General features: G+C 52.0%; 1 protein-coding gene across 2 annotated transcripts; it reads right to left on the reverse strand.

Moving 5' to 3' along the window:
- Positions 1–827: 827 nt before the first annotated feature.
- On the reverse strand, positions 828–15,282 carry TMEM114 (transmembrane protein 114). 2 transcript variants are annotated; one of them, XM_045871689.2, is made up of 4 exons: positions 15,063–15,282; positions 14,703–14,783; positions 2,615–2,752; positions 828–1,366 (listed from the first exon to the last, which is right to left on the reverse strand). In XM_045871689.2, exons 1-4 carry the CDS (start codon positions 15,280–15,282, stop codon positions 1,134–1,136), a joined length of 672 nt encoding a protein of 223 aa, XP_045727645.1. In that variant the 3' UTR covers positions 828–1,133. The 2 variants fall into 2 exon arrangements, with proteins under 2 accessions (XP_045727645.1, XP_045727652.1); XM_045871696.2 differs by lacking the exon at positions 2,615–2,752.
- Between the last annotated feature and the right edge of the window lie 256 nt (positions 15,283–15,538).

Genomic DNA, 15,538 nt, shown 5'->3' on the forward strand with positions numbered 1-15,538 from the left:
TTGGGATCTGCTAATCGGTCTTCCTCAGGGGGTACAGGACCCTCCTCCTCCTGCTTTTCCAGTTGTCTGAATCTTGCCAGTCTCGGACTTCAGGCTAGGGAAGCAGGCTCAGTCAACACATTCATGGGGAAACTACTCTATGACGGGTGTGAGTGAGTTGACGAGGGCTCACAGGTGGCACTTGGGTCCAGGAGTGACTACTGTGTGTTTGAGGATATTCTTCCCTACTGGTTGTGAGTCTGCTGATCCTTCTTCCCTCCTCAGGCGAATCTGCTAATGATTCCTTCTTATGAGTCTCAAGCTTGCTGATTGCTCTTCCTGCTGGCGGTGGGCTTGCCGTTGGCTCTCCCTGTGATCTCTGAAGTGACACAATGAGGGGAACAGCACGCCAACCACCAGAAAGCTAGGAGGGGCTTCCATGTCCGGGATGACTACTTTATGTTGCAGTACTGAGCCCCGGTCACTGAGAATCATCGCTCCAAGTCAGCCCGGCCTGTCGAGCTCCGGGACTGTGGACGGGACAAGCGCGCACCTCGCTGAGGTGGGGGGGAGGGGGACATTTGCACCGCCCGGTTGGTGAGCAGCCCAGATTTCTGCTCTCGCCACCCCGTTTCACACTGCGCCCTAGGCGGGGGCTCCAGGTCTTCTGAGGTCTGAGGCCCAGAGTCTGGGGTGCAGCACCCCCCCACACAGCAATCATGCTGCAGCCAGTCCATTGAACCTACTCAGGAAAACTGTGGTAAGGGACTGAGCACTGTTCTTGGAGCAAGGAATAGACCACCAGCTCGCTGTGCGCTTTTGTGCAGCTTACCTAAACTCTCTGATCTTCTATTCCTTAGCAAAGAAGGGGAGCTGATGCAATGAGTGGGGGTGAACACTGCAATGAAGCCAGAGGAGGCCCACAGGGGCTGCAATCTGGAAAGTTCTGGTTATAATCAAGGGGCTATTTTGTGGTTTCAGGTGAGGTGCGTTCTGCATTCCCGAGGCCTCCTCCAGCCCGTACGGACACACACGTGCACGAACACACAGACACACCACACCAGGCACGGACATGACAGCCAGGCCCGGAGCTCAGCACATAGCAGTGGCCTTTGAGGCCAGGGCCCTGCCTCCCACCAGACCAGGCATCGGGCTCATATGGCCCGGTCCTGCCTCTGTCTCAGGCTGAGCACGCGGGCCGCCCCCATAAAGGCCGCCCCGGTGAGCAGCTCGGCGATGAAGCTCATCCAGCCCAGGGCCAGGGACCAGCCAAAGCGGATGTCCACCTGGTCCAGGAGGGCCTTCTCCTCCAGGAGACACTGCGCCTCCCGGAAGGCGGCCGCCGAGTACACGATGTAGACACTGATTCCAGCCAGGGTCAGCAAGGCTGCAGGAGAGGCAAAGGAGAGCAGATCAAACACCCAGGCTCCTCTTCCTCCTCCTCCTTGCCCAGCCCGCCTCTCCAGCTGTCCATGCTCCTCCTACCACAGGGCCTTTGCCCATGCTGGTCCCCTACCCAGTGCACCCTCCCTTCCCTTCCCATTCCCTCCCACCACCAGAAACTCCTGTCCATCCCCACATCTCAGCTCATCTAACCCGATTCCAGGACCTCCCCGAGTAGGTCAAGTCCACCCTGTAGTTTCACAGCACCACACACTGTCACTGTCCAGGTCAGAATGGCAATTTTGCATTTGTTTGTGAGATCGCTTAGCTAATGGCCATCTCCCCCAATGGGCTGTGAGCTCCAGGGGGCTCATTATGGATTCCCCGGCACCCAGCACAGGGCTGGCCCACGGTGGGTCCCCAGAGACCGGGAATGACAGAAGCCCCGTTCAGCGCCACAGCTGCCGGCCACAGGGGGCTATTTCAACTGAAATTAAATTAATGTAAATGAACGTCTCGGCCTCCCTGGGCATCTGCCTCACGTCAAGTGCTCCGTAGCCTGGCTCGAGGCTCCCCCCATGGCACAGCGCGGATTAGACTTCCCGCCAAGTGTGCAGAGTGGTTTCGAGAATTAGTCCCTGGGTAACCTCTTAATGCCAATATCAATAATAGTAGAGGTCGGAGGACATCTGAGCCTCACACTATTTTCACCACCAGACATTCTTTTTGGTCCTTTTCCTCCATGGATCCCAAGTGTGTGCATCACCTCTGTTCCTGCTCGGTGTTTAAGCAGGGACAATTTCAAGCCCACAGGAAGGAGGGAGGCCTTAGGACACCAGCCATGTGCTGGATCCCATCTTTGAAAGCCTCAGGTCTGCCAAACAAACGGGATTAACCCAGGCATTGCCCGGGTTTTAATCAATCAATCCATCGATCGATCAAAGCAAGATGTGTCAGAAGGGCAGAGGCACATGAGAGAGCGAGGGTCTCCTGCCAGCCCACAGCCCACAGTACTGCAACATAAAGTAGCCCACGCAGAAGCTGCAGGGTCATCTGTGAAACCAGGAAAACAATCCTCAGGACCTGCTCCCACCCTCTGCTTCTCTCTTGGGACCCACTCATCCCTTCCAGCTCTGATGTCACAGATGGGGAAACTAAGCCCCGGAGAGGATGCCCACCCGCCCTTCCCTGGCTGAGGATTCACGTGCAGCCCCTCTGGAGCCCCCACACTCCATGCAAGGGGGGCACCTACCTCCAAAGAGGAAGAGGGTCCCTGTGAGCAGGAGGAGGATGGAGACTTGGAGGAGGAAGCTCAGAAACCCCGTCATCCCCCCAAACACCATCAGGATCAGGCTGAGCGGCAGCAGAATCACAAATGTCCCATGCATGGCTTAGAAGAGAGAGGAGGACAACAGGCAGAGGAGAGTTACCAACAATCTTCAGTCAGACAACAAACACTTACTGAGCACCACCCATGGGCCAGCCCCCAGATGCTGGGAGAAAAAATTAACACCATTGTTACTACCATGTCTGATGATGATGATGATAATATAACAACACGTTACAAACCACAAGATCCACTCTTTTTCATGGCTGAGTAATATTCTGTTACATAAGTGAAACAAGTCAGACAGAGAAAGACACATACTGTATGATTTCACTGATCCATGGAATCCAGAAAACAAAACAAACAAACAAGCAAACAAAAAATAGACTCTTAAATACAGAGAATAAACTGGCATTTGCCAGAGAGGAGAGAGTGGGGAGATAAGTGACATAGATGAAGGGGGTGAAGACATACACACTTTCTGGTATAAAATAAATAAGTCACAGGGATGAAAAGTACAGTGTAGCAAAAATAATAAATAATACTGTAATAACGTTGCATGATGACGGATGGTGAATACACCTGTTGCTGTGAGCACTGAGCAATGTATAGAATTGTCCAATCCCTGTGTCCTACCCCTGAAACTAACAGAACATTGTGTGTCGACAAAACTTCAAGAATAAAATCAACTAATTTTTGAAAGTAACAACAGGTGTGGAGACTCATCTATGCCAGGCTTCAGGTCGCACAAGCACGCATCCTCACGCTCCCCGCGAGGGAGGTACTGCCGTGTTCATTCGCATACTCACTCAGCATGTTTCCTGAGTACTGTACTGAGTAGAGTCAAGTAGTGAACAGATCAATAAGACAGAGTTGAGAGATGGTGACAAGTGGCTGGGGAGGGCAGTGAACACAGCACAGAATGGGCTGGAGCAGTGGCTTCACGGAGGAGGTGACATTCAAGCAGAGCCCCGGGAAGGAGGTGAGAGAGGCAGCCTGCAGAATGAAGGTCAGGAAGGGTGGGGTGGGGAGACGAGGGAGGAGCAGGTGCAGAGTCCCAGGACGGATTGTGCCTGGTGGGATGGAGGCACCCGGGGAAGCTGGCAGGGGCGGCGTGAAGAGAGCACAGGGGAGAGGGGATGCAGGAGATGAAGACAGAGAGCCAAGAGCAGAGCACGCACAGGATTGTGAACTTCCGTCCGAATGAAAGGGGCCACCAGGCGGGCAGCTTGGGACAAGAGAATCCCACAGTTTAACTTCTGTTTCTCAAGACTGCTCTGCTTGCTATACTGAGAGTAGACAGCAGAGGGGGGCAGGGCACGGACAGGTGGCTCCCAAGCTCACATCCCGCGGAACCGCTGAAGATGACCTGATCTGGGACGAGAGTCTTTGCAGATGGATTGAAGTGAGGGGTCTCTGCATGAGATCATCTGCATTCGAGGGGGCCCCACATCCAAGGACTAGTGCCCTGGGAGGAGGCAGGCGAGAGCACAGAGAAGATGAGGTGAAGATGGGGGAAAGAGATTGAGTGACGTGGCCCCACACCAAGGGCTTCCGGGGATCGATGCCACCACCCGAAGCCGGGGAGGCAGGGACCGGATTCTCCCCTGAAGCCTCCGGGAGGACCAGCCCCGCGCACCCCTGCATTTCAGACTTCCGACCTCCTGGACTGTGATGCAACACACTTCTGGGGTTTTAAGCCACCCAGACTGCCTGAGAAAACAAAGACAAGGAGCGGGAAGCCCATGGGGGCATTACTACCATCACCCTGTTAGGGATGAGGGTGACCAGGGGCCGCTGGGAAGGGGTCGGATTCCAGGTATATTCTGAAGATAAAACAGGCAACGGTGTTGAAGGTGTGAGAACAAGAGGGACAAGACAAGCAGTGAGAACTGGGGCCTGAGTGCCAGACAGATGTGCCACCGTCTGCACAGGTGGGAAGATGAGGGAGGAAGTGCTGGGTTCGGGGCTCGGTCAGAGACCGGAGCACAGGCAGCGGAGACAGAGGCTTACTGTAGCCCAGAGCTGGGCAGGTCCAGCCTCGGGGATCAGGGGGGCACCAGTATTACAGAGCTGGACTGGGAGTGGGGACCAGACAGGTTCCAGGGACTCCACAGGGAGTTCAAGTTCTGGAACACCGCTGTATCAGGCCAGCCCCTAGCTCCCCTGACACTGAAAGCAGCCCCTGTTCTCAAGACCCAAGTATTTCCTAAAGACCCAACCCTGCCTTTCCTCCTCCACATACAGTCCCCCCCCCCCTTCCTCTGGTGCTCTCTGACTGCCCTGGCTCCCCATCCTGGGCCGCCCAGCCCACTGGCTTCTAGACTTCCCTCCCCGGCTCCTGCCCAGCTCCCTTCATGGTGACTCATCACCACGTGGGGAACATTTGTTCTGAGTTCCACTGATGAGAACAGTGATTGGCAAGGGGAGTGTGGGGTGGGGGGGAGGGGATGAACAGGTGAGAGGAGGGGAGGCCAGAGAAAACATCCCCTACCCCTCTTCCCTGTCCCCAAATTGCAGGTGGCTGGTGAGTCAGAAGCATATTACATTAACAAGGCATGATCAGAACTTACATTACAAAACCAGAAAGTAGAAAAGAAGGAGTTACATGAATGTCAAGTGGGGTGGGGGTGAGGAGAGGGGGGTGCGGAAGAAATCTGGGATCTCAGGATCCCAAGATCTCATTTGCCACCATCTTGGTTCTGAGCTTCCCGGCAGCCAAAGCAAAAAGGGAAAGAATTGCAAAGTTCTTTTTCACTGGCCATTCGTTTACCAAATATTGATTGATCATTTACCATGAGCTGGACACTAAGCCTCTTTCAGTCCTTTTGGCAGCAAGATAGGTATGAAAATAAATACTTTGTTCTTGCTCTTGAGAGCAAGCTAAGCTCATTTCTTCCAGAAGTCTTTTTGTTTTTTTAAGATGTTATTTATTTATTTGACAGAGAGAGACATAGTGAGAGAGGGAACACAAGCAGGGGGAGTGGGAGAGGGAGAAGCAGGCTTCCCGCTGAGCAGAGAGCCCAATGTGTGACTCGATCCCAGGACTCTAGGATCATGACCTGAGCCGAAGGCAGACACTTAACGACTGAGCCACCCAGGCGCCCTGGGAGGGATGTTTTTGTGTGTACAATACTGTGCTTTTATTTAGAATGATGTTCAACTTGTTAAAATTGAGTATTTAAATACTTAGTTTTTCTTAAGCCTTTTAAGTTTTACTCGCAAATCTTTTTTTTTTAAGATTTTTATTTATTTTGAGAGAGAGAGACAAAAAGAGAGAGCAGGGGGAGGGGCCAAGAGAGGGAGAAGCAGGCTCCCCACTGAACAAGGAGCCCGATGTGGGGCTTGATCCCAGGACCCTGGGATCATGACCTGAGCCAAAGACAGACACTTAACTGACTGAGCCACCCAGGCGCCCCTCAGAAGTCTTTCCTTACACCCACGTTCACAGTCTGCTCTGTGCCCCCAGCTCCCCACGGTCTCCCTATTCTAGTGTCTGTTACCTAGTATGGGGGGCAGCTCCCTCCTGTCTCTCCTGTTAAGCTGTGGGTTCCTTGAACAGGTTCCTCTTGTATGATTGTATCCCTGAGTTTCCAGTAGAGCGCTCAGGAGATGGTGAGTGCCCGACGGGTATTCGTCGACCTCATTAATTAATTAAGAGCTAGATGGTGTTTCTCAAAGCCAAGAAAATATGGCAGTTTCTAAGAAATGAAAAAGAAACCAAGACGCTTGAGAGATGACCTCACAGGGGTTCAAAACAGAGACTTTCGAGCCAGGTACCCCGCATTCGAATTTGGGCTCTGACTCTGGGGCCCTGGGCGTGTCTCTTAATTCAGCAGGAACTCCATTTCCACATCTGTGAAAAGGAGGCGGATAAGAGGTGGCTCACAGGATTACCATCAGGACGGTGTGCGTGAAGATGATGGGACAACACAGAAAAGTGTAAATGTAGGTACCACGTCCCATAGAATAAGTGCTAGACAGATCATAACCCTGCCAGGAATGACGATGATGGGAGACAAGAATCCAGCCCGACTTCCACTGTGATCAAATCACTTTGTCCTCAACCCTGTAAAGGCCACCAACCTCGGCGAGTCAAGGACACAAGAGCAATCTCCCTCCCAAAGCTTGTCCGTCTGTCCCTTCCTCCCTCCCTCCCTCCCTCCCTTCCTTCCTTCTTTCCTTCCTTTCTCCCTTCCTTCCTTTCTTCCTGGGAAAAATCTTGGGCCAGAAAGCACAACAGCTGGGATGAAAACTTGGCCCTGGAAGATCTGTCCCCCTGTATGGCATTGCCTCCAGACCATGGCTGGGAAGTGAAATCATTCGTCATTTAGAAATTAATGAGGTTTCCTGGAGCTGGTTCAGCCCTGGTGGCGCCATGTGTGAGTTCCCAGACTTGTTGCAAGCTGACTTGACGTACACGTTCAATTAAATATCTGGGTAAGAACAGGCTTCCCGTGGGAGAGTTGTAAAATCTCCTGCTGAAGTCTGGCTTAGCTTTTCGTGGTGTGTGTGTGTGTGTGTGTGTGTGTGTGTGTCTGTGTCTATGCGCGCACGCACCTTGGTCTTTGTTATTTTCAGGGCCGCAGACATGGGGCATGAGGATTGATTCTGAGTTCCGTACCCATTTCTAACCACATCTCATTTGGAAATACGTATCTATAGGCCCCTAAGGAGGGCCATGCTCTGCCATAGAGCCTGGGGACTCTATGATCTAGACTTGGTCCCTGCTCCCCCTGGAGACCAGGGTCCAGGGCAGGAGACAGACGAGCAGGGAAACAAAGTCACAGGCTGTGATGTGTTATGAAGGAAGTCAGCATGACAATGCAGAAAAACGGGGTAGGCAGGGAGTGGGGGGCACTTCTTTGGATAAGGTGATTGCATTCATTTCCTTGGGCTGCATCACAAATTACTACAAACCAGGTGTCTCCTACAGGAATGTATGATCCAACAGTCCCAGAGGACATAAGTCCAAAATCAAGATGTCGCATTACCCCACCCCCCTCCAGAGGCTCCAGGGGAGAGTCCTTCCCTGCCTCCTCCAGCCTCCCGAGGATGCTGGCGACCCTTGACACCGCCTGGCTGGTGGCTGTGTCATTCCCAGTCTCTGCCCCCATCTTCATTCTCCTTTTCTTACAAGGACCCTTGTCATAGAATGTAGGGCCCACCCAGTTAATCCAAGATGATCTCATCTCAAGATCCTAAACTTAATGACATCTGCAAGGACACTTTTTTCAAATAAGGTCACATCCCCAGGTACCAGGGGTTAGGATGTGGATATATCTTTTTTATAGGGGGTGACACCTTCCAATCCACTCCAGTGTTTATGGGAGGAGCTCAACAGATGGCAGCTAAGATTCCTATATAGAATTAATAATAATAATAATAAATGTTGACAGGCCTTTTTTCATCAAGGGCCAATGTGTGCCCAAGGGCAAGAAACCGTTTAGTTCAAAAATACTTTGTTGAGGGAAAAAAAAAACAACTTTGTTGCCAGCTTTAGGAAGAGCAAACCCAGAAAGAAGCAAAGATGTTCACGCCAAGGAAAAGATGATTTTGACTCTCCCATCATCACACTTTTCAAAGAACTGCTCAATGGGAAAACCAAGCTTCCAATTCCACAACAGTAGTGAGGTCAGGAAGCCCCGGGGTGGTTAGTGAAGTAATAGTTGTGCTCTTAAAGAAACTAGAGACAGAGTTTCTGCAGGGACATCAGAAGCACTGACAAAAGAAGGAAATCTCAGGAACCATTTCCCAAAGGGGGAAATGTCACACTGTCTTTATGTTCAAGCCTTGTCAATGTGACTTGGAGACCCCAAGAAGGGCTCAGAGATATTCAGTCCTTATCATGGGTGGTAAGGAAGTCAATTTTTACGTTTTTGTCAATATTTATTCTAGAATCTGGGGTGACCAGAACGCAGTCTTTTTGAGAACAGGGGCTGCATCTTGGTTCCCTTAGAAGGCTCCAAGATGCATCGTTGTGATATGGAAAAAGCAGGACTCTATGACAAGCAAAGACCTAAGTTCAAATCCTGACACCACCTCTTACCAAGCAAATGTCATCGCCTCCCAAAAGCCTGTTTCTGTTTCCTCCCCTGTCCATTGGACCATGGGCCCTGACTTTGCCAAGCTGTCATGAGCACCAAATGTGAGAATAACTGTTTCTTTCTTGCCCTCAAGCTCCTGGAGCTCTACCAAGTAAGAATTTTAATACCCATTTCACATACGAGAAAAGTGAGGTTCAAAGTACTGAGGTCAGTTGCTCACAGCCATCAAGTCTCAGAGCTGGGATGGAACAGCAAAGGAGGTTGACAAACGGGTGTAGGGATGGCAGACAACGGGTGTTTAACCCAGTCTGGAAATTAGGAAGGGCTGTCAGGGCAAGGGGAGGAGGTCTCAGCTTTAAGGTCAGATGAGAAGGCGTGGGGGAAGGCATTCCTGAATGAGGGGACAGCATGTGCCAAGGCCCGGAGGCAGGAGCTATCTGGAAGGACGCACGTGCCCCAGCTCTTGCAGCTGGAGAGGTGGGCAGGGTTCCCATACTTCCACAAGCCACACCATGGCGAAATCCAACCACTAAGGCAGTCCTCCTTGGGGCTTGCGTTACAGTGGACATGACAGCATTCTTCTCAGAAGAAATGAAAACAAGACCCATGCAGCCCCCACGTCAACTCCTCCTTCGTCCTCTCCTCCCCATAGCGAACCTCTCGTAAATGCTTGGACACACATACTTCCAGTCTTTTTCCCGTATATTCATACTTTCCTATGTATTTACCTGTTTCTCTAATTCTAAAGGGCACAGCCGGGCACACCTCAACATGTGAAAACAGAATGTGTTGGATCATCCACAGCATCTTGCCCATAACACTCTGCAACATGCTTTTCTCATTCCACGGTATTTCTTGGTCTTCTATGCACATTAGTATATTCTCTTTACAGACTACAAAATCTTCCAAAGGATAGACGTACCACATGCAGACGCTTAGCCATATTTCCACCCATGAGCCCCGAGGCTGTATCTTGTTCTCCACTGTTACAAAAATGGTTAAGGTGAGCCTCTTAGAAACCTCACAGGGTAGATCCCAAGAAGTGGAATTACATTGAATATGAATTTTCTGTTTCTTTATTTGTTTAAAGTGTGTACTTGACTTTCAACAAGCACCTGAGAGGCAGCCTAAAGCCCAGGCATTTATGCCCTGAGATGCTGAGGGCGCCCCCCACTTCCCTTCCCACCTACCGCACAGCTATGCATGAATCACACTGAGCATTCCCTCCTGGGCTCAGGCCACCTCTGAATCCCATTATGTCCCCAATCCCTTTATTTCTCTCCCCACCATCTCCTCTCTTGCAATCGGCACCAGGCATTGTGGGAGGGCTGGTTTTAATTTTCCACGCCACTGCAACAGCTGGGTACCCAGAGAGACCAGAGACCCAATCTTGTGATTTTCCAACCTCCACCTCCTCAGAAAACATGCAGGCCAGGCCTCTGGCCCTCAGTAACAGTGGCCTTCTGCCACTGCTGTGCTGTGTTGGACTAGGTGTTTGACCTCTCTAGATCTGGTGTGCTTAGCTGTAGGATGATCAGCCTGACCACCTTCCTGGCTCTTAGGAGACACAGCCGAAGTAAGGCATAGGGAGGACCCAAGGTGTGGGTAAGAAGCATTTTCTGTGCTGCCTCCAGAAACACCAGCCTTCTAGCTGTCTCTGGAACACCCCGCCCTCAATCCTACCGCTCAGCTCTGCTCCTGCCCTTCCTCCTTGTAATTCAGATCTCTGATTCCCAGATGGAAGAGGCAGTGTAGGATGGGGCACCTGGAACCCAAGAAATAGGAGAGGAGCTCTCTTCTGGCCTGCCATGGCCTCGGTCTTAGCACACCCACATTACACTGGAATTCTACTCTGTGTGGCATCATTCCCACAGGGCAGGAACCACCTGGATTCAGATCCCAGATCTACCTGTTACTGTGCAAACTTTGATAACTTATTAGCCTCTCCGTGTTTCGGTTTCCTGATTTGAAAAGTAAGGATGATAACATTTCCTGCCTCGTGAGATTGTCATGAAGATGAAGAGAGTTGATAGATGCAAAGCACTCAGGACAGTGTGTGGCATGCAGCAACTGTCCCGTAAACACCAGCTGTTCTTCTTATTGCCCTTCAACCACGCCATTGACAGGTGCCTCCACCACCCTTCCTCAGTGACCCTGTTTCATTCCCTTTGCTACACCTAGTGCTATTTGAAACAAGTTTACGTTTATTTATTCACTGGTCCATGTGTTTACTATCTGCCTCCTGCACTAGACACTAAGCTCTGTGTGGGCAAGCACCACACCTATCTCATCATATTCTATGCCCTCCATCTAGCCCAGTGCTAGGAGTGAGATACGTATGTACAAAGTAAGTAAATGAGTCTCTCATGATTAGCTCCATTTTACAGATGAGAAGCCTGAGGCTCAGGGAGGCAATGGGACTTAGAGCAGGAGGAGACATTAATTGAGCTCCTACTATGTACCATGCATCTATGCTCGGTGCTTTGTTTATGTGATCTCATTTCATCTCAGAGCAGCCTGTTAATGGAAGCAGGGGACAGGCCAGAAGACACACCCACCGGTAAGATGTGGGGCCCTTATCTATGATGGGACTGGTCCTACTCCTTCCCCTTGTTACAAGTGGCACATCTCATCCCGGCCAATCAGCACATCCCATCCCTTCGGCCACAAGGATTGGCTCAGCCCTGGGCATGTGATCCAGTCTGGTCCGATGAGAAGCCTACTTAGAATTTTTGCAGACTTTTGGCAAGTAGAGAGCCTCCTTCTGCTTGGGTTGTGAAGACTGGAGAGGGTTTCTTGAAAGCAGGACCCAAACAGAGGCAAAGCCCAGAGAGGAAAAGAAAGAAATTGAATTTAATTCTCTGGATCCCAGCACACTTTTCGATTACATGGACCGGGAATTCCTTTCCTTGTTTAAATAAGGATGATTTGCGTTTCACCAAAAGACTCCTGGTTGATACAGCTAGCCTGGTTGTTTCTAGACTGGGGCTCTTTTTTCAACATGGTGCTGAATTTGATGATCCCCTCCTCCTCCACCAAAAGTAATTCCAGTCCCTGGCCAAGGAATCAAACCCATGACATCCCCAGAGCTAATCTGGAAGATGAAACATCCAAGCAAGGTGGGTTTTTATTGGGCGCTGCAGTAGTCTGCCTGCTTGGGGTTTCTTGCCGGAACAATCAAGAGTTCTTCCCTATGCACCCCCACTGGGATTTGTCTAGGAGGCTGGCTCGGAGAACACGCTGCTTTGACAACTGTCCTCTCTCCTCTGTGACCCCAGCAGCAGGTCCTCAAAGAAATAAGACGCCTCCACATAACAAAAGAGCTTGGACAAGATTCAAAACTCATTCTGGGGATAAAGAGATTCTGAGAAAAGTTCTGGGGGTGGTGTACAGCGAGCATGTGGTCTGAAGGGGCAGCCTGTTCTTTCTTGGATGATATAATGGTAATAACAGCAGCTCCCACTCAAGGTACACTTACAGAGGCCAGGCACCACTGAGGCTCTTTAAATACACTCTCCCATTCCACCCTGGCCATATCCTTATGAAGACAGGTGACAGATATCTTCCCTTTGCCCATGAGGGAACCGATGCTTGGAGAGATAGAGGGATGCACCCAAGGCTGCACGCCTCCTTGGCGGTGAAGCTGGAGCTTAGACCTGGGTCTGAGAGCGAATAGATGAACAGACTCTAGATGTGAGTTTTGCCCATTTCTCAAAATCCTGGAGCACACAGGATTGTTGGCATTATTAAATTTCACAAAGAAGCCAGACCAATGCCAACTATAATTAGTCATCCAGTTTACCCACAGATGTGATAAGTAGGCTAAATGCCAGCACCCAGCCCAGCAAAGGGTCAGTGCTCCAGAGATGGGATTGCATCTAAAAGAGGCTGGAAGGATAGCAAAGACTAGTGTTTATTGAGCACTTACTATATGTCCAGCCATTTTCATGCAACACAGAGATCCCACAACAACGAGGCATCATGTGAGGTCCCAGGTAAGGGCACTTTTTTCAGCCAGCTAGTTTATGGAATTCTGACCACACCCCCCTTGTGGTTTTGACATTTCATTTTGATAGATGTGGAAACTGAGCCTCAGAGGTTAAGACACCTGTCCCATGATCCCAGAGGGACCTGGGAAGGGTCCGAGCTGGCATCTGACACCCATCTCCCTCACATCAAGGGTGGGAACTCCTGATCATTCTTGAAACAATGCTCTGAGAACACCCCAAATTGATTCTGGTTAGCTTGGGGCTGAGGAAGGAGCTCATGGCACCTCCACCTTCCCCTCAACTACCCACATATGTCAAGGGAACATCTCCTGCCCTGGGACCTTATGCAGGGTGCTGCAGCTGGATCGTATCAGCTTGTGAGAGCCAACTGCTAAGTTTTTAGGAATTTGGGGAGCCACCTGACATCATGTTGATAGCTTGAAGTTGACCCCAATGGGAATATTTATACCAAAGAAATCAGCAAATGCTTCAAATCAAGACTCCCTCTTCCCCCAGAGAGACAATTATTAACTATTTCCCAGCACACCACTGGACTTCTGTTCCATTCATTTTCTCATTCATTCATTTAAAAAATAGGTTCCACTTCAAACATAATACAATTTGTACTCATTCTCATACCTGGGTCAGCAAATCTGGGCTCGTGATCCCACCCCACACCAGGTTCTGTGCTAAATATTGGGCATCAAGCCATGGCAAGACAGGCATGGTCCCCGTCCTCACGGAACTCATGGTCTAATGAGGGAGTCAGACTTTAACTCAAAAAATGTCACAAAACCTGTGCTATGAGTAGAAGTTGACCGAGTCAAGCTAGCGGGACGGGAGCAAGGAGACTTCAGGCAGAGGAAATGGCATATGCAAAGTCCCAGTGGCAGGAGGAAATTGGGCATGGTTCAGGAAGTAGCCCCAGGCAAGCACAGCCAGAGAAGAAAGAGCAAGGGGGAGATTGGAACTGGAGAGGCACCCTGGCAGCCCTTGTGGGCCATGCTAGCGACTTGGTCTTTGTTCCCAAGCCTCAACAAGTCCATTAAAAGCAACCCACATTTTTTAAGGTCTGTGGAACTCAGCCCTCCCTTCCTCATCAGATTCTTTCTATGGTACCTCTCTGAGCCTCAGCTTCTTTGCAGGAAAAATGAAGGTAATAATGGAGATGATACTTAACTCCACAGGGTAGCAGTGGAGATTAACTGAAGACAGTGATGGAAAGCATTCAACTCCAAGCCCGGCCCACTGCCAGCCTCAATGAACTCGCTGAACTATTATATTTAGGTCCCTCCTTTCTCAAGTGTCTGTTTCAGCCCTTTCGCTTCCCTGCATTCAGTCTTCCCAGTGTTACTGAGTTCCAAGCACTGTGCTAGGCACTGGGAAATCAGCCCTGAACAGGACAGACCCAGTGGCCCCAGGGGTAGGGGGCTGCTCTCTGCTCCTGATGGCCTTTCTTGAATCATCCACAGATGTTCACTGCATCCCCGCTACTGCCAAGCGCTTGTTCTCAGCCCTGAGGATACAAATAAGGCTGACACGGGGTGTGCTTTGGGGTCTATGGGCTCAGACCTCTCTTTTCAGCATTGAGCTCCTCAGGCTGGTTTAGGTGTCTCTTCGGACTCCCACCCACGCTCCCTCCCTCATGCTGCTTGTCACTCTGAAATGTGACTGCGCATTTCCACATCCGTCTCCGCAGCTAGTCTGTGAGCTCCTGGACGGCAGGATTTGGGTCTTAATCGTCAGCACGGTGCCCGGTGCAGAGGAAGCCTGCGATCAACAGTTGTGGAATGAATCCTAAACCACACGGTGTAACCTGTGGCCCAAGAGAGGCCTGGCCCCTGCTCCTAACTCCACTCCCTTCTTCGGTCCTGGCCACCCACTCCGCAGGGCTCCCGCCCCACTCTTTGGAGAACAGCTCCAAAACTGGTGTCCAGACCCGGGATTCTCCCCCGACCCCCTCCCTCCCGGACTCACTGAGAAGTTGTCGGCTTGAGTCGCTGACGGCCACGTTCTCCTGCCAGAAGGGGTTCATCAGTGGCACGCACGGGCTCTGGACTGGATGGGGCGGAAGAATCAGTGGCTGCGGACCTGGCGTTGGGACCCCAGCCCTGGGCCTCGCCCTCACGCGCACCCTAGACGCCATCCCGGGAGGGAGGATCGTGCGGAGACCAGAGTAGCTGCGCCTGGAGCTCACCCCGCTCCGGAGCCCTCCGCCCACCCGGCCCGGGCCCAGACCCCGCGTTTTGTGCTTTGGGGCTCGGGGGAGGACTGCAAGCCCAGCAACAGGTCCCGGGCGGACGCGGCACCGCGCAGCGTCCCCGCGCTCCCCCTTACCCCGGCAGGTGCGCCAGAGGCCAGAGTGCGAGCTCAGAGGTTCGAGCTCGCTGCGGTTGGCGGCCCCCGCCCGGCCCCGCGCCCCCGGGCCGCCCCGCTCCAGCCGCTCGGTGTCAATGATGTACCAGAAGTCCGTGCCGATGGCGGTCGCCAGGAGCACAAAGCTGAGCGCCCCGGTCAGCGCCGCCGCGCCCGCCAGCATGCTCAGGTGCACCCGCATGGCGCAGCCCGGCCCGCCGCCCGCCGCCCGCGGCTCCCAGCTCCTCCTCCGGAGCCTCCGGACTGGGAGCTGCCCCGGCCTTCGGTCCTCGAGCCCTCCCTCCCGCCCTGGCTCCGCCCTCAGCCCTTCACCTGCGCCCTGCGCGCGCTCCTCCCAAACCGCTCCCAGCCCTCCGATGCCACTGCCACTCGCAGGCCCCATACCTGCGATCTCAGACTTCCACCCCCGCCTTCACACCCCTATCCGAGCCTTCATC

Source organism: Mirounga angustirostris, unplaced genomic scaffold (assembly GCF_029215605.1).
Source record: "Mirounga angustirostris isolate CCGP_5_RB_7025 unplaced genomic scaffold, mMirAng1.0.hap1 SCAF_5, whole genome shotgun sequence".
Lineage (NCBI taxonomy): Eukaryota > Metazoa > Chordata > Mammalia > Carnivora > Phocidae > Mirounga > Mirounga angustirostris.